General features: G+C 43.6%; 1 protein-coding gene across 1 annotated transcript in view; it reads right to left on the bottom strand.

The window, feature by feature from the left end:
• Positions 1-16,545, bottom strand: part of MACO1 (macoilin 1) — a 63,172-nt gene extending 46,627 nt beyond the window's left edge. Inside the window, exons 1-2 of the mRNA XM_023258318.2 lie at positions 16,318-16,545; positions 1,140-1,281 (exon numbers count right to left, since the gene is read on the bottom strand). Of these exons, the coding sequence (XP_023114086.1) occupies positions 1,140-1,281; positions 16,318-16,397 (222 nt within the window). The 5' untranslated portion in view covers positions 16,398-16,545. The remainder of the gene's footprint in view (positions 1-1,139; positions 1,282-16,317) is intronic.
• Between the last annotated feature and the right edge of the window lie 3,417 nt (positions 16,546-19,962).

Genomic DNA, 19,962 nt, shown 5'->3' with positions numbered 1-19,962 from the left:
GTGTGGGGAGGATGCCTCGGCAACCCAATCAGTTAAGCGTCTGACACTTGGTAAGGGCTCAGGTTATGATCTCATGGTTCCTGAAATAGAGCCCATATCAAGCCCCGAATCAGGCTCCACGGAGCTTGGGATATTCATTCTCTCTCTCTCTCTCTCTCTCTCTCTCTCTCTCTCTCTCTCTCTCTCTCTCTCTCTCTCTGTCTCTCCCTCCTTCTCAGCCTCTATCCAGCTCAAGGGTGTGTGCACGCGTGCGCACACTCTCTAAAAATAAATAAATGTAAAAAAACAAAGCAAAACAAAACAAACCTAGTTTGGGGATTCCTGGATCCTTTCAGTGGGTCTCGCAAGTCAGTATCATTTTCATAACAATACCAAGATGTCATCTGCCTGTTACACGCTCATTCACTCAGGCCTAAGGTTTTTTTCTAGAAGCTACGTGGTATGTAATATTGCAATCGAGTGAGTTCAGAAACAGATATGAAAATGCAGCTGTCTTCCATTAAGCCAGACATTAAAGAGATTTGCAAAAATGTAGTCAATCTTCGCATTTTTTTGTTTTGGAAAATATAGTTATTTTTCATTTAAAAAATGTAATTTGCATTAACATGTGATGGGCTTGTGACTATTTTCAAGTGAATTACCAAATATCTAAATTTGCTTTCAAAGTTTTAATTTCTAATATAGTAAATATGGACAGATCTAACCCACATAAATAAAAGTTGCTTGGAATCCTCAGCAATTTAAGAGTGTAATGGGGCCCTGAGACCCCCAGAAAGTTTGAGAACCGCTGTTCTAACTCTAACCCAATCACTAACACAGTGATTGGGGCCCCAGAAATACTTCGGAGTAGGACTAGGTAATTATTGTTTCCTTCACTACTTTGTTTCCCTCCCCAGGTCTTCCCTTCTCTTCTTGTCTCTAGAATGGTAGAGGAGGCAGGGAATGTGACGATTTGATCTGTGGGTTTAGACAAAATTGCCTTAAGAGGCCAGTTTCAGTCCGTAGGTCCTATTAGCTCAGTACAGTCACCTAAGGACTGCTAATAAGATGTCCTTTAGACAGTTTTATCATCAGTTGCTGAAGATTTTCTTAGAAAATTACATCGCTTATACTTGAAATACACGTATTAATAAACATACCAGCCCCTGGTATCTGAAGGAATCATAGACGCTCCTGATGAAAAGCCAAAATGGCCACAGGTACTCAAATCTGAACTCCAGGACAAAATCGGCCAGGAGGACAAGTGCCCACACTACCAGGAATTTCAGGTACAAAAATGTACTGCAAAGTAATAAAAGTAAAGAATTAATTCAAGGTCATCTGGGAAGCACAGAAAAAGAAAACACACTTTTTTTTTTAAGAGACAAAAAAAATATCTTCACATACCATGAAAACAATGGAGAGAAAGGACAAAAAAGAGTTGTCGCTGGAACCCATTTAATTTTTAACAGCTCTGGCGTTCACTCCGATACCCACAACCCTCAAAGGAAGGTGATGACCAAAAATGCTTAATTCCATTTAAGATAAAAAAAATTTTTTAATCTCACCACTATTTAAAAATGTGCTAACAAAATACCGTAACACTCTCAAAATTACAGCTTTCAGGCTATTCTTCATTAGAAGAAAATGTCACGGTTGAAAGGCTTCAAATTTGCTGTTTCCCCAGCCCTCTACAGCTGCTTGAAGAGTCTTTGAAATTCTTGATGTACATCCCTACATGCTTGAAGGGTTCTGTCTTTTTCCCTCTTTTCTCCTCTTGCCTCTCTATGTATTATTCACCTGCATTAACCAAACAAAACTCAAATGACTTCCCTAAACAGAAAGAAATGAACTTCAGGAGCAGATGCCAATCACTGCTAAGGATGTAAAATGTACTTTAAAGAGAGGTGCCTGGATGGCTCAGTCGGTTATGTGTCCGACTTGGGCTCAGGTCATGATCTCATGGTTCGTGGGTTCGAGCCCCATGTCAGGCTCTGCACCGATGGTGCTGAGCCTGCTTGGGATTCTCTTCTCTTCCCCTGCCCCTCCCCCACTTGCTTGGGCTCGCTCTCTCTCTCTCTCAAAATTAATAAATAAACTTAAAAAAATGTACATTAAAGAAAAAATCCTGAAGCATGTTAGCCTTGCTCTAGCTAAGATACAAATATGTGCTTCCATTTCCCTCTGGATATATGTTAAATAGAAACACACTTTGATAAACTGGGCAGAACACATATTTAACCACTCCAGTAGCTCAAAACAAGGAAATGGATTAAAATCTCAAAGTCCATTCTTCCAGTTCATGAGTTGTATAGTAGATAAGAGTAGCCTTCAGATTAATAAGCCCCTTATTATTTAATAAGCGCCTAATTCTATGTCCCTAACCTAGTCAATTCTGGAGCAGGCTAAGGCTAGGCATTAAAAAAAAAAAAATGGGGTGCCTGGTGGCTTGGTCGGTTAAGCGTCCGACTTCGGCTCGGGTCATGATCTCACGGTCCGTGAGTTCGAGCCCCGCGTTGGGCTTTGTGCTGACAGCTCAGAGCCTGGAGTCTGTTTCAGATTCTGTGTCTCCCTCTCTCTCTGACCCTCCCCTGTTCATGCTCTGTCTTTCTCGGTCTCAAAAATAAATAAAAACGTTAAAAAAATTAAAAAAAAAAGGTTTTGTAAGATACAGATTGAAAATACCTAACACTCACTTTGACTTGGGCTAGAACCTTGCGTGCTGCTTTGTGATATAAATATTCCAATATCGATACGATTACATTAGCTGTTTGAATATATACCACCACCACCAAAATCAAGACTTCAATAAATCATTTTGAAATATATTAAAATAAGCTGCAAAAAAACTTAGAAACTTGGGGGCGGGGGCAACAAAAACAGGATCCAGCACTGAGGATTGTTTCTGTGCCCTCTCAAGTCACAAGGGTAAAAAGATGTCAAGAACAGACATGTATGACCCTCAATGATACAGGAGCAAAATGATGCATAATTTGCAACTAGGGGCGATTTCTAATACTAACTCTTGATAGAACCTCTTAGGGCTCTGACAATAGGTTTCGATCAAGAGGTCTGCAACAGAATCAAGGAACCCAAGGCAAACCAGAAAACAGGCTTGTATTCGAAGCCCCACGTTTTAGTTTCATCTCCCTAGACTCAGTATTAGCCGGGTGACGATGGGGGCCCCATTCCCACTCAACAAATCTATCACTGATCCAGTGGAGAGCAAGACATATTTCATTAGAAGAGACAACTGAGTCCCGAATAGGCAATCGGGAACACAAATCTAGTTTCAAACCAGCTTTCCAAGCTGCTTGGCTTTCAAACGGAACGGTTTTTTCCTTGTGTCTAGAATTGTTTCTAGATTTTAAAGAAGTGTGATAATAGCCTCTCGGCCATGTTTCTGAGGCATTTAAGAAATGGCACGCATGGAGATGTTTTTTACTTCGCCTGTGAACACTTTTTCCCATGGGGCTGCCTCCAGACTGCAGCTGAAGCAGATGTGGCGAGCAGGTCAACTTGTGGAGTTGACACCGCTCCCAGGTGAAGGTGGAGTACCACTCTCTGCCCCAAACGCTCCCCAGGCGTGGCAGCCCCCCTGTCCGGCCAGCAACATCCCACTGCACTAGTTAGACAGCCATTATCCAAAGACCGACAGCTGCTGAATACTTTTTCATGACCTAATCATCTAAACCTAAGGCAATACAGAAGTTATCATCTTTGTAACAGTGACTACTCGTTTTCAAGTCTGTGACTTCACAAGAGTTCCTTTTCACATATTTCGTCTTTTCAAAAAACTGCTTTCATACTTTTCGTGTTCCTTGGCACCCAGTTCTTAGTCACGGTTTAGAAGTGTAGATATCTAAGGAAACTTGATCTTTCACAAACATATGCCGTACCCTCAACTTTCGTCAGGCTCCCCTTTTAGGAGCACCTGCCTCTAAAAATCAAGAGGCGATCTAATTAACAAAGTAGATTTTACGAGTTTTACAAGAAGAGTTCTAGAGTTTAGTTCCACAATCGTGTGAATATACGTGTGGTTACTGACCTGGACATTAAAAATGGTTAAGATGCTAAATTTTACATTATGTATTTGGCCACACTTTTAAATATATGGAAATAAACAATTTACTCGTCTTAAAAAGAAGCTGATTTTACTTTAGGACTGGTACTGAATTGATTCATTTCCGTCTTCAGGGTTTTAGAAAGTTTAAGACAATTGCCTGATTCAGTATTCACTTAGTTCTTTCTATCAGCAAATTATGCTTATTATCCTTCTATAGGTACCTGTAAAAAAAAAAAAAAAAGCCAAGAGACGAGTAATCTAAAATGACTACTCTCCGTGTAGACACCCTAACTAATTACTTTCCTTCCATGTTTTGAAGGTCATAAGATTTTGCCAAATCCAAAGAGATGACATTCTAAAGGGACAGAAAATAAGGTTTTAAGCCATTATAGCATTCCACAGTATTTCTTTTAAACCATGAAGAAAATATGATTAAATACAAAAGATTTTTATGCATACAGTTCATAACATGGTTCATAGCTTGATGTTACTTTTTCTGATCCAAATACATTTACGAATAACTATAAAATGTCTTGAACGAAAACATAAAGCATAACTGCAACAAAAAGATAGTCTTCATAATAATATAATGAAACAAAGGCAGACCAATAATGTCTTTTGATGGCCTTACGTGCTTCTGTTCTAGATGCCAGTGAAATAAAGAAGTGATGTGTGTAATTATTAGGCTTAATGGCGGTGACTCTTTCAAAGGGGTTGTTAGCTCTAAGTCCCCCCCCACCCCCCCCCCACACATTCTATTCCTGCCCTTGCCATTCACAACCATCTTTTACCTGAACCTATTCAGCAATACTCTCCACCTATGGATTAATCATTTATGATTAATGAGAAGTAGTATTGAACATTTTTCTTTTTCCAAGTAAAGTGCACCTTCTCTCTGCTACCACTAGCTGCTTGTCACTTAGATCATTTTCTGGAGCCCACATAATTACCATAGTGTGGCCATCAATCCTCAGTACCTGACCTTTTCCCTCGGCAGACTAATGGCCGTTTAGTTCACTTGGTCCTCACCACAGAAATGACTCTCTAGAACACTTCACTGGCTGTGCTAGCGGCCATCTATCTCAATTCCTAGCTTTCCCGTCCTCTCAGACGGCAACTGTGAACTGCTTTTAGCTTTCAGTACGTAGCATGAGACTTCTTACACCAGACTGCTGTCTGGTCTGCTATCAAATACCTCTCCCTACTCGACATCACCTCTAGAATATTCCTCCAGCCTTGTCCAGCTGATATTCCTGCTGAACTCTTATTATGTATGATTTTAGTCCTGTTACTGCAAGTGTGGTCCAGGGACCAGCAGCATCAGCATTAAGGACGAGGTTTTCAGAAGAGCGGTATTTCAGGGCCCGCCTCAGACCTATTTAATCGAAGCGTGCGTGCTCACCAGATCCCTAGACCGTGTGTGTGTACATTAAAACTTGAGAAGTACTGTCCCGTCATATAAACTTCTCGCTGCTACGGTACCGGCACCGAACTCCACAATGTCTCAGAAAGAAAACAACCATCTCCTCGGATTATCAGTTCTTCTCTCCAAACCGTGAGCTCTCCTTCCCTCAACTAGGAACACTGTTTAAGGTTAATTCGTCCATTTTCTTACCTTTCTTTCTGAGTTACAGACAAGATCCCTACCAAAGTACAACGTAGCCACATGACGCACTTCTAATTACTTCTTGCCCTTCAGCGCCCAGCATGAGCGTCACTTCCTTAAAAAAGGTCTCCGTGATCCCATAGTGAAGACTGGTACCCTGTGATATGCTCACACAGCATCCTGGACCCTAAGAACGTTTACTCGCAATTATAAATAAAGTAGTATTTTATTTCATTCACTGTTTAAAAGTAAAGTCCACCAGAACAAAAGAGCTGCCTATTTTGTTCCCTGCTTTAGCCTCAGTGCCCAGCAGAGCGCCCGCACACTGCAGAAGCTTAACAAATATTTGTCGAATGAATGACCTACAATGCACAAGAGTGTTCAGAATCGACAGTAAGGCCTTTACCAAAGCACACACTTAAAATGAAGGTAGATGGAGAGATCGCGCACAGATGACTGGGAAGGGTATTTAAACAAAGCAACATCAACCACCAAAACAAACACAGCTTCTGCTCCAAAGATTACCATGCACATGCTCCCAATCTGTTTTCTCCTTCACTAGGAACAAACGAATCTAATCACTAATCAGTCTTGCTCTGGGTGCCGGACTATCATTCCATTTGGCTCTGCCTACAGCGGGAGTTCTCAAAGTGTCTTCTGTTAAGCCTAACATTACAGAAATCTGCAAAAATGTAGAGCCACACCACCCTTCTCATGGGTTTATTACTATTTTTATATGAACTAGTAATTCTTAAAATGTTTCTGTCGTGGGGAGCCTGGGTGGCTTAGTCAGTTAAGCTTCCGACTCTTGGTTTCGGCTCGGATCATGATCTCACGGTTTCAGGAGTTCAAGCCCCGCGTCAGGCTCTGTGCTGGCAGCACGGAGCCTGCTTGGGATTCTCCCTCTCCTCTCTCTCTGCCCCTCCCCAACTTGCGCCGTCCCTCTCGCAAAATAAATAAATAAACTTAAAAAAAGTTTCTGTCTTAATTTCTAATATAGCAAATACTGATAGCTATAACCCATACAAACCAAGAGCGGAAAGAGGTCCTGAGACAAAAACAACTGAGAAATGGTGGACTATAGAAAGTTGTGCGCAAGCATCAAGATCAAATGGTCTAGACCCACTGCTATGTTCTGCACCTGCATCCCGGTGTGCAATCCAGAGAGGAGGGACAGTCTGAGAAGACCTAAGCTGCTCCTTACTTGTCTTTTCTATTCTAGTCCTCCTGCAGACCGCAAAGAGAACTTTTCGAGAGTCAATTACACACACACACACACACACACGCACACACACACTCATACATATATATACATACACAGGCACCGCAGTGACAAATCTACTGTAAAATACAACCAGTTTAAAAAGAAAAAAGAAAAACTAGGATAGAAATCACTTAAAAAAGCTTTTAAGAATTTTTTAAGAATTGTGTGGTATAGTATTTTACGAAGGACTATATCGACTACACAGATATCAAGGACAGGTACTGGAACCTACAGCTGCTGGAGAATTTAGAGTTTTAGAAATTCTGTTTCAAAAACACTTTCATCTAAAACACACACACACACACACATACACACACACACACACACACACACCTCTGACAGTGTGGACTCTATGAGGTTTGGGATGGGGAGGGGGCAGAGGCACATGAGGAGAAAGAGAACAAGCCACAGTATCTTGTGTCGAAGACACTTCGTATCTTCAACGGTAGTAATCACGCACCTAATCACACCTTACACTTACACCACACGTGTAATTTTTCCAAATGCTTTCATGTTAATTATCTCATTTTAGCCTTACAACTGTGAAATAGGCAGGGTAGTTATTACCATTTCATAAGAAAGAAACCTGAGGAACCAGGAACCTAGAGGCTGCAGGGCACTGTTGAAAGAGCACAGGAATAGGGGTTTGGAGACCACAGAGAACAGAGTGAGTTCTATGTGGAATGCTGTACGGCTGCTAAAAAAAATAAATAAATACATTTCTTTTTTTTTTTTTTTTTTTAGTTTTTAATGTTTATTTTTGAGAGAGAGAGAGAGAGAGAGAGAGAGAGAGAGGCAGAGCATGAGTGGGGGAGGGGCAGAGAGAGAGGGAGACGCAGAATCTGAAGGAGGCTCCAGGCTCTGAGCTGTCAGCACAGAGCCCGACGCAGGGCTCGAACTCATGGGCAGTGAGATCGTGACCTGAGCCGAGGTCGGACACTCAACCTACTGAGCCACCCAGGCGCCCCTAAATACATTTCTATGGTAAGAAATGGAGAAGAGATTAAGTGAGGAGAAAAGCCAAGAAACTTTTATGTAAAATGGAATCCTACTTTTGTTAAGGAAGAAATATACCCATTTGCTTATAGAGAAAGAAGAACAATAATTAAAAACTATGTAATGGTGATTATCCCAGAGCAGGAGCACTAAGGTCTGTTGCATTGTGCTATTACATTGTCATATTAAGTTTTACTTTTATTTATTTTATTTTTCAGTAGATTTCATGCCCAGTGCAGAGCCCAACACGGGCTTGAACTCACAGCCCTGAGATCAAGACCTGAGCTGAGATCAAGAGTCAGATGCTTAACCGGCTGAGCCACCCAGGTACCCCCTCACTACTTATATTTTTTTAACTCTTCATTTTGAAATGACTTTAGACTTACAGAAAAGGTGCATGAATTGTATAAAGAATTCCCTCCTATCTTTCGCCTAGATTCCATAAATGATAAGTTATCAAGTTTCTGTTATCATGCTCCCCCCGTTACCATGCATACATATTGGTTATTTTTTTTAATCAGTCAGGAAATTAACATTGATATGTTACTATTACCTGATCTAGAGACCTTATTCAAATTTCAGTAATGATCTCACTAATGTCCTTTGAAGCAACAGATGAATAAATAGAGATCGAGCCATCGACATATCCTGGTCCAGAATCACATTTTGCATTGTTGTCATATCTATACTGATTTTTTTTTTTTAATTTAACAGAGATTCTCATTTAAAAAAGGCTCCTGGTAACTGTTGCTTCACCTGGAGAATGAGGACAATGACACTTGCCCTACATGTAGTAGAGAGTTGAGAGCTCTGTATGAATTATTACACATGCATGACACTCAGAAGTGATGAAGCAGCACCATACTGTGCAACAAAAAAGAGAATAGACTTTGGGGTTAGACAGATATGGGCCTCTATCAAAGGAACTAAACTTGGGGCAAAACTTGGTTTCCTCACATATGAAACTAAAGCTAATACCCTTACTGGAACAAAATAAAAGAATGAAGAGAAAAAAAAAATAGTAACAGCAAATAACTTTCCGAGCAACTCTCTGTGTCAGGCATTATGCTAAGTTCTTTATGTCACTTATCTCAATTGTCCTTATATCAGTCCTGTAAAGTAGGTGGTCTTATTTACTATTCTCATTTTATAGATGAGAAAACAGAGAGAGAAAGCAAGTAAATGACTTGCTCAAGATCACACAACTAGGGTCGGGGACATTCCTTGAACTCAAGTTCATATGACTTAAAGCCCATACAATTATCCCTCATTCTGGACTTTCTCATCTCACATTAGATATTCAGTAAATACCATTTTCCTTCTTTATATCCTTTCCTATGTGTATACTCAAATTATATAATTCTTTAATTTTTCCAACAGGACCAAGTTTTTAAAAAATGAGCAGATGTTCTTTAGGAAAGAATACATCCTCAGTATCTCATTCATAAACTATGAATTTATAAACTTAATTTGTAAACACACTATGAAGCTCTGCAGAAAAAAAAAATTAAGTCAAATGTTCTTTACAGAAATAACTATGGCACAAAAGATGGGACAACTCAAGACTGCTTTCCAGCAAAATTCACACTCTTAGAACAGTCATTGTAATAAGGAAACATGTATTTCAAAAATAAAAAGACAACTCATTTAAAAAAAAAAAATCATAAATACAATGAACCATGACGTATACGGCTTGTCAAGCCTAGAGCAAGACAAGAAAATAATGCTTATTACCCCTGAGAAAGAAGACTCCAACCTTAGTATTTCTCTCATCTGAGACAGGAGTTTTTGTTTGATCATGAACGTGGCACTCACCTCTCTAGAACTCAAGTGTCCTCACTCCAAGATAGGCAAAATACTGAATTTAGTACTGAGTAGCTTATTTGGCTTTTAGAAGTGTTTTGAAGATGAAAAAAGCAATAATATAATTTGAAAACAGAGCTAAACTGTTTCCAGCCACCTCCGCCGTACTAGGTAAGGAAACAGATCTCAAGCAGCGCAAATCAATCAGTGATGTCTACAGGTATACCTAAAGTGGACTCGCTGCACTGTTTCAATCCACTAAATGCAAAGCCTCTAAAAAAGAAAAGGCAACAGAAGACATGGACGAGGGATAAATTATTTCTGACGTCACAATCCCATGACTCAATGTGAGTCCATCACCCTTAAAAGAAGCAAGCAGAAACAAAGGAATGAAGGTCAGAGTTATGAAGGGGTTTCAAAGTCTCGGGATGATAAGCATTTTGGAAGGCTGATGAGCAGAGGCCAAGTTGACATCAGTTAAATGTCAGAGTAAAGATATAAAGCCTCAAAGAATACATTCAAACAGTTGATTGCGTTTGTTTGTTTTTTTAAAGTCTCCATTACCGGGATCCATGTGCCTAAAGGTGAGAGACCTTGAGGAAACAGTCACTCCTTGGGTACTTGAAGAAATTCATGATGGAAAAAAAATGTGTAGCAAAGGAGATGTGTTTCTACTGTTGGTATGTGCCACTATGCTTAAGTAGCTTGTTGATTGAGCACACAATTTTTTTCTTCTGGACCTATTTCTTGAAAATGGTCCAAGTAAGATAATTATACCCAAATCTATAAGCCTAGAAAATAAAAGTAATATATTGAAGGGCATACTAAATTTCATCAAGAAAAGTAACCCAGGGACACCTGGCTGGCTTAGTTGGTAGAGCCTGCAATTCTTGATCTCAGGGTTGTGAGTTTGAGCCCCACATTGGGTGTAGAGACAGAAATAAATAAAGGAAGAGAGGAGAGGAGAAGAGAGGAGAAGAGAGGAGAAGAGAGGAGAAGAGGAAAGGAAGAAAGGAAGAAAGAAAAGTAAGCCAATTATAGTATTTCACGTTGAGGTCTTAACCATGTTTATAAAATTTCTATCTGACTCTCCAGGCTCCATGAGGTATGTTATATCTTGTTATATTTCCTGAAGTATCACCTGGATCACGGCCTAGAAAATGACAAAACAAACAAAACACACACACACACACACACACACACACACACACACGCACACAAAACCCCAAAGGGTTAATAACAATGGGCAGATCTGGGAGAAATGGCCAAAGAAAAAGCCTCTGGAAATATAAGTGCTTATAGAACAAGGATTGGCTCCATGATATTTGGCAAACAACTAACAAGAAAGTGAAAATAATAGGTTATTAAGTCTCCCATTAAAATCAATCTCCAAATCTAGTGAGGTTCAAGAAAGGCCATGAGAAATCAAAGAAAAAGGAAAATATCACTAATAAAACAGGAAGCTTTAAAACAAATAATCTGAGGGGCGCCTGGGTGGCTCAGTCGGTTGAGCATCCAACTTCGGCTGAGGTCATGATCTCGCGTTCATGAGTTCGAGCCCAGCGTTGGGCTCTGTGCTGACAGCTCAGAGCCTGAAGCCTGCTTCAGATTCTGTGTCTCCATCTCTCTCTGCCCCTCCCCTGCTTGTGCTGTCTCTCAAAAATTAAAATAAAAAAAGTTAAAAAAATTTTAAAGCGAATAATCTGAAATAGATCACATTCCCTCCTTCCCCTGCTTCAACTTGTAGCAGGAATTTAAAGGGATTTTCAAAGCATCTAATGAAACTAAACTGCCAAGAGCACTCAGGCAAGAAAAATCATAAATGAAACTTGGAGGAAAGTACCTTTTTTTTTTTTTTTTAAAGGTAGTACACTACTAGCAAAAACGAAGTACAAAACTCCAGCATGGCAGATTTGTTTAAACGTATTTCATGAAAACTGCAAAAATAAGGATTAGGTAAACACGTCACTGGAAAGGTTAGAACGTTTCCATTTCTACATTGTCCTCACCCCCTCCCCCAACACCACTCTAAAACCATATCGAATTTATCACTTTCACGTCAGGTCCTGCGTTGCTGCCGTTAAAGCCTACCAAGATTACCAAAATGCTTTTAGGCTGTGAGGTTGCAACATTGGTATCTGGGGTTTCGGTTGCAGAACACATGTACAATCAAGGCAGCCAAGGGTCATACCAGCCTCTAGTGGCTTTAATAAGCATAGCCCAGAGGAGGCTAAAACTAGACTTAGGAAACATCATTAATTAAAGAGGCAGGAAAAGCAGGAAAGTGAAATCTCTGGAGATCAGATTATTCAGACTGGGATCCAAAAAAGGAAATTAGGAAGCTGAGAAGGATGCAAATGTTGGTCATTTGAAAAAGTCAAAGGTCAGGCAACTCTGGTCTGAAATAAAGATGGGACAAGGTATTGCATCTGCCAGGGAAGTCCTGAGTCCTCGGTTCTGGTTTTAAGGCACTAAGATATCCAAATCTAAGAGCCGGCTACGTCCTGCACTGCCCACGCTTCAGGCAGCGTGCTACGCAGAGCCCAGCACACGATGACAGGAAGTATTCATAAATTCACAAGTGATGGGGCACTTCCTTCAACCAACAGTAACGAAGATCTAAAATAGCTTCCCGAAGCTTAACACAGGTGCCTTACTTAAAATTCTTATTACACTTACTTGGGTCAGTAGCAATTTTGACTGCAGAGACTTCAAACCTCAGCGTTTCTGCCTCTGGCTTCTACATAGCACACCTCGTCTCACCCTCCTATTATAAAGTCAGTAATTCTCAGGGGGAAGGAAGTGGGGAGTGTGGCGGAGTGACAGGTGGGTAAACCACACAGAATCCCCTTAAGGCTTTTCAAAACTACATAGCACTCCAACCCCACCCGGCCTGGAGAAATCACTGCTTGTAATTAGATGTTACCGTGGGGAGCGTCTGGTGCATGTGTGAAGGCAGACGCCGGCAGAGGATCACGGCCGTAAAACCCGAGGACCTCTGAAATGTCGCAGTTAAGTGGACTCATTTATTTTACTTTCTCTTATGAATGACCTTTCTTTACAATTTCCAAAGCACTTTCACATCTATCTCATCTGAGTTAGAAAATACTCCCTCACTTAGTGGCGACCGTCTACTTCATCATAAAATAGCACCGGGCAAAATTAAGCTGTTAGTGCATCCGGTGAACAACTAAAATAGCAAGTTAAAATGTAATGCAACAAAAATATGTTTCACATAAAGTTCTTTGGAACCCCCACACCACCGGGCACACTTAAGAGGGCATTGTGATGGTCTGCTGTAAACTCCCTGAAGACAAGAAACTATGCCTTATCCTACATCCTTCACAATTCCCTGAACAACGCAGGTCCTTAACCAAGTAGGATAAATTCATTTATATTCATTTATTTATTAATGCACACGCTCAACATTTATCGAGCACTAAATTCCTACTCTGGCTCTGTGCTGGCTTGGACTGTTTATAAGTGACATTGGATTTTAGTCCTTAGTAATATAAAAGAAGTCCATCACCATTTCTGTTTCTTTTCTCCTATTCTTGATTGTTAATATGACCAGAATAACATATTTCTATACATTTCAATTTTCAAACAAAGGGCACATATATCAATGGAGATCATGTTGACAGGTCTACAATCCATCTTCCTTCTACCTTGCCCCTGAAACAATTCTACCACAGCCATTATACAGACAATAATCCTATCATTTGACAATCACCTCAGTCACAGTTGCTGGATTGGAGCCCATGATTAAAAGCGTCTCAGCAACAGGATTTTTTTCAGCAAGACCAAGAAGCAACTCACCCTCTGTTTTGACTACTCAACTTCTGTTTATAGCTGTACCAAATCTTCTAGTCTCTCTTGCCTCCTTACAGGATAAACCAAACATGTTAAACTGTGATAACAACAACATGGTAAATAATATTTGTATTGCGTGCTAGAATTTACAGAGTGTCACAAACTGAACGTGATCTCCTTTGGTCCTCAAGACTCATTTGACAGATGAGCGAACTGGGACTCAAAGTGGGAGAGCTGGGATTGGGAGTCCAAACCCAGGTCTCCTGAGGCCCGCAGCGCAGGGCTCTCTTCATCACAGCTGCCTCCTTGCCGTCCCAGGTTCAAAACATTGTGCAGACTGAGAACGTGAAAATAATGTTCATGAAAGGTTATGCTGTGAAACAGTAGATAGTGGTTATCAAAACTGTCCACAGAGACTCAGAAAAAAACCAAACTTCTCTGTTTAATGAGACCAAAATTGGCCACATGTTGAGAAACAAAATGGGTAAATAGATGGTAGGAAACACAGTTCAGTATAGTTAAATTGGATGATCACAGAAATGTGATACTCACAAATCCTCAAACACCATAATTCATAACGAGCCCACTCATTCTGTTTGCTTTAGAAATAAAGGAGAACTTCCTAAACTTTTTTTAAAAAACAGAATTGGAAAAAACCAAAACTATGATCTTGTGCTTCGGGCCAATACACCATATTATAAACTGAGAAACAGGTAAGTGAATGAAAACATTCATTTGATATATGATGCTCCAAAAGGAAAGACCAGTAAATATATATGTAGGTCTTTTATTAACATTTAACTTAAAAAAAAATGCCAAACAGAGAAGGGTAAACAGATTTGAGAGCTACCGGGGTTTTAAAATTTTATAGCGAAACTCTGAATAACTTGCATAGGGTATTTACTACCAACCTTTAGCGTAAGAACATTCGAATTCCAAGAGATCATCACTAAAATAAATAGATCTTCATTAAGAATGAATTCACTTCACACTGTTCATGTTGATTGAGTGGTTACTACCAGGTAGGTACTAAATTGGGCATCATTTGTCCAAATATAAAGAGACGGGGAAATACAACAGAAGACATGTAAACAATATGGGATCCCCAATCTTCTTTCTATAAATAAAGGTACCTCCTCATATGTTACTGTAAATAGCAGCCATTCAAAGCCACACTTGTCTTTGGTCTACAATTCTGTTTAATACACTTTTTCTATTCTTGTGTCACTATTAAGTTGTTCAAATCTTTTTTCAATGGGCAGAAAAAAAAATCCTTTATTCAAGAAGCATAGCGTGTGTAACTTGAAGAGACATTTCCCCCACCCATTAACTTGGTAGGAAAATGGTTTCTACTTTTTCAGTTTAAATGGTCAGGTTTGATTGATTCAGCATGAATTTTGGCTGGTTTTACTGACTGCTGTACTCTCGTAGCTAGAACAGGGCCTGCCATAGAATATATATAATTATTATATATAATAATATATATATATTACTGAATGAATGAATTATTCCTATGATCTATGGCTCATTACATAAGGATATATCTATATGTAAGGACAGATACACAGAAGAACTTTATACTTTGACTTCTTAATGATTTTAAACTTGAAATAAAGAAAACCCCTCCCGTTTACATCACTCAGCTGCTTGTGAAAAGCAATCTTCCACGTATGTAAACAACAGCATGTGCAAGATGTACAGTTATGCTAACACTGGGTCATTAGCTTGGTGACAACCTGGGTGTCATCAGCTACCTCTCTCTAAGTCCCACAGCTAGGAGAGCTAAATTGTAAAATGCCACAAAGACTCAATTAAACCAATATGCACATGCTGAGCATTCTCCTTTGTAAACTAATTATTTCTCCACTAAAATCATTGCTTTATCAAGGCCAGTACCGTGTAGAATGAACATTCTAAGAAGAACCAGAAAATAAGTCATATACAAGTTCTGCCTAGGAAGCTGTGATTGTCACTAAGTTGCCCCATGAACCTGTTGTCGTCCTTCCCCCCTTCTCAGAACCGTGAATTCAATTTCTATTTAAAGAAACATTGCTGTTTTTCGCTAGAAAAATAAAACTGAGTTTGGAGAAAATCTCCTGTGAAAGGTTCAAAGAAAACTATCTGCCTGGAATGATCAAAATAATGTTTGCTGGGAAAAATGACCATCAGCTCCTTCGGAGTCTGGAGCGGGGCCACAGGGCATGATTAGGGGGTATCGGCTTCAGCCCTCGGTGCCAAGTCTGAGATCCCGTAAGAGAAGTAGAGGGCGAAAGAAGGGGCAACGTGGCCACCTGCCCAGTCTGCCGGGGACCGTGGGGCCACCGTCTGCTCCCAACTTTGTCAGCCTTTCCCCCTAGTGCATATGGTCCACGCGTCTCCCGGCTCAGGCCGGCGACTCCCAGGCCAGAGCGGAACTGGGGGACCAGCGGAGGCCCGGCGGCCCCGGGAGCGGCGCCCGGCGCCCCGCGCCGCGGGCTGGGGGCGCAGGAGGGGAGGGGGCTGGCCGCCCCTCCCCCCTGCGGGGCCGGGGCGCTCCCAACGGCGGCGCGGCGGCTTCCTCGACCGGCGCCCGCCGCGCCCTCCCCGCCCGCCCGGCGGCCCTCGCCACGCCCCGCGCCCCCGGGGCGCACCCCTGCGGGCCGGCCGGAGCCCCCCGGGCCGCGCTCCTCCGAAGAGCCCCCGGCGCGGGCGTGCGGCCTAGTCGGGGTTACATAACGGGGCCGGGCCCCTCCGGAGCCGGCTGGGGGCCGCGGGGCCCGCGCGGGCGGAGGCGGGGGCGCCGCCGCTCACCTGCCGTAGATGCCCTCGGTGATCCGATTCCGCTTTAGGGGGCGGCGGAGCTTACTGCAGTCGGCGTTCCGCCGCTTCATCCTCCCGCTGGGGGGCCGGGTGCCCGCGCCGCCTCCGCCGCCGTCTCTCACCTCAGCCGCCGCCGCCGCCGCCGCCGCCGCCGCCGGCCCGCCCCGCGTCGGGCCTGGACTCTACCCCTGGGGCCGGTCACACAGACATGGAGCCAGCACCCGGGGGGAGGGGGTGGGACGGGGGGGGGGGGGCTCAGAGCCTCCTCCGCCTTCGGAAACAAAGAAATGACAATTCCGGGGCCCGCCCGCCCCAGCACCAGCCAGCCGTCTGCCCCGCCTCCTCGGCTCCGACGGACGGCCCTCGGGACCAATCGAAGGCGCCGGTACGCCTCTGCCGGCCAATCCAAGAGCCCGCTGAGGCAAAACGGACTCTAGAACCCGCCTCTTTGAAGGACAGAAGAATGCGCCAATCATTATAGTGTCTGAGTCCGTGCTTGGGCCTATCAGAAAAGATTTAAATAGAGGCTTATAAATAGGCCCTATAAATATAACATCCTATATTCTGCCTTATTGCGAAGGTACACTTCATGACGGTTGGATTGCGTTTCATTGTATTATAATCCACGCTAGAGCATACCGTGCTATATTCATTGCAGGCTTTCACTAGCACCGTATGAAACCGGGAGGCCTGGGTTTGCGGCATGTGCCGTTTCTGCGCTGACATGTGCTCCAGTCAGTCGCGTCATTATGTAAGGGGCTCGCAGCATCCTCCCCCTCGAGGAGCCTCCGGGGTCAGCGCCAGGGGCCCTTTCTGCGGATCCTGGAGCGTTCGGCCAGGCCCGCCGCGTCAGCGCGCGACAGGGGTACGAATGACAAAGCAAACCCCACACACACGGACACACACACACACACACACCCTGCCAGCTCCCCGCGACGTGGTGACAGCGCGGCGGCCAATCGGAGGAGGCGTGGGGCGGGGCCGCTGCGGTCCCGCCCCCTGGGCGCACGTCACAGGGGGCGGGGCCGTGGGTGCGCGCGACGTCGCGCTGGGCTGCCGGGGGTGTGTGAGGCGGTGCGACCCCGTCTCCACGTCCGCAGGGTTGGCTGTGCGGCTGGCCCGGTGGGCACCGCGCCTGCTGGACTGGGGGAGCGTCGGCGACGTGTCTGTCGGGGACTTCTCTGCCCGGGCGAGGGGCCGGGGCCGCGGGGACTGAGGGCCAGGCGAGAGGCTGCTCAGAGGTTGGGACGCCGGGCCAGTGACCCGTCTCACCCAACCCTCCTAGAACCCCGATTTTGTGCCAGGCACAAAATTTGCGCCGAGTGCTTTGCGTCGATTTGTTCATATACTCATTACCCCCTTGCAACGTAGGTAGGGCAAAATCACTATGAGAAATGACAGCAGAGATTCTTTTGAAAAAGAATGTCATTAAAGAAAACTGGGAAGCTGTCGAAAAGTAGTTGGAGGGAGAAGAAACGCGCATGGATCTCATCACCTTCACACGATCACTGTTAGCGTTCTAAATTTTTTCCCCCTACTTCCCCCCATGGCTGATATTATTATTACTATTACTGTTATTACTGAACAGAGTAATGACCATACTAGATAATTCAGCTTTGTATTCTGTTTTCCCATGTTATCATGCATCCTTCCTAAGTATTTTTGATGGTTGCCAAATCTCCTATCAAGGGCCTGTACCAGCTTAACCACACAGTAACAGTGGGACTGTGAGGTGGTCTTCAGCACATTTCAAAAACTTCCAGGAAGTAGGTGGCCTCTGGTTTTGTCCTGAGTTGGGTGGACCTCTTCCTGCTCTATATAATCACCCCCTTAATCAACACCCACCCCAAGGAGGAACTTTAATTTATATCAAATTCATCATGCTTATCTGCTCTGTGTTACTTTATCCTGCGCACAAATCTTTAAAAGATCCTCTGATGCCTGAAAAAGAAAACTCATTCTCTTTAGTATGGCATCCAGAGCCGTCACACCAGGGACCCAGTCTCCTCTTCCAAGCCTACCCAGGCCAGCAAGCCTCAACCCACTGCAACCTCCTCTTCCCTCCTTCCTGCCTTTGCTCCCTCACAGAGCATCTCAAGCAGTGCTGCTCCTAATTTCACGGTTTCTTGGGTGAGGCTTGTTCACCCACCAAGGATGAAAGCTTCTTTAGAAAGCTTTTTTTTTTTTTTTTTTTTTTTTTTTTAGAAAAATGGCAGGAGTACCTGCTTTCTCAGAGTGGGATTGAAATTCCAGCTTGGCCACTTACTAGCTTGGGCAAGTTACAGGATCTTAGAGCCTCTGTTTCCACTCAGGTATGTTTTAAGGCTTACAGGATAATGAACTTTCAGGGCCAGGCATGCAGCAGGTAGCAGCAAGCAATTACGGTTAATAGTATACTTGTTTTTCATCCCTTACCTCTCTCCAGCATGTCGATAAAGCGGCACTGGTGGCCAAGGATAACACACTTCTGTGAGCTCAAACTTTCACCACGGCTGCCCATCATTGTGAAAGGGTCTGAATGGAATGCTCTGTTTGGAGCGGCAGGAAAAGGCCTCGGCTGCCAAGGTGAATTGTTTCATGGAAGTGGATACAAGCAGGCCTAAATCAATACGCTGGAGGCTTGAATGCATTAGGAAGGACAGTTACGTGGTGAGATCCTGGTTCCAGGATCCACGAGTTCAAGGTTCCAGATTACCTGGGCCAGAGACCAACAACCCACTCGGAAGGTGATAAGAGGGCCATATCCGTGGTCTTTCCCACTCCTCCTTATGTCCCTGTTATCCAGGACAGTGCCAAGGCACACCGTGGAACCAATAGGTGAGTAATCCAGGGAAAAGATGACAGAGGCACTAGGAGAGTCGTGCCATTGTTCTGAACCTCACTGCCTAGCCTACCATCCCGACAAGGGCATTCCATGCTGTGGCAAACGTGTGGAGTGCCTGGAAGTTACTGTTGGGCATAGGGCTACGTGGGAGAAAGAAAAAGGACAGAGATCTCAGGGAGATGGTCTGAGAAGAAGCAATCTGGAGGTCTGGGTTCCAGTCTCAACTCGCTGGTGTTGAGTTCCTGCACGTCCTGTGCCAAGATCCCCTCCGGAGACTCTTCAAGCCCTATGTTTAAGGGCAGGTCATGTTAGCTCCATTTTACAGATGAGAAAACTGAGGCTCAGAGAAAATAAAGTTATGCAATTGGCTTGGTAGAACAGTTTAGCTCAAGGAACAGCTGAATGAGAGCAAGCTTTGATGCTAGAGGCACGTGCTCTGGTGCTTGTAGATAGTTATTGATGATGAGGGTTGTTGATCTGGCGATTACCTGCAGGGGGATGATGGGAATGGTCCTCTTGCCAAGAGCCCAAGGACAGGCCATCATAAGACTGTCCTTCTCCATTCTCTTCTCTTTTACTCCTCCTGCCTCAGCCAGACAATCTCTTTCTGGCCCACCTTAGCCCAAGCCCCTTTGGGCTTTAGTCAAGTGCCAGCCTTTCCCCTCCAAGCCATCAAATGGCTCTTTGGGACCCTAAGGGCACAGACCTGGGCAGAGATGAGGCAGGCCATCTGCCTATCACAGAGCCCCCAGCTCCCCATGCCTCCACCACCAGTCAGGAACCAGGGGACATCAGCAGTGGCCATTTTACAG

This window comes from Felis catus, chromosome C1 (assembly GCF_018350175.1).
Source record: "Felis catus isolate Fca126 chromosome C1, F.catus_Fca126_mat1.0, whole genome shotgun sequence".
Classification (NCBI taxonomy): domain Eukaryota; kingdom Metazoa; phylum Chordata; class Mammalia; order Carnivora; family Felidae; genus Felis; species Felis catus.
The sequence above is the reverse complement of the archived record's forward strand: the minus strand, read 5'-3'. Positions and strand labels throughout refer to the sequence as shown.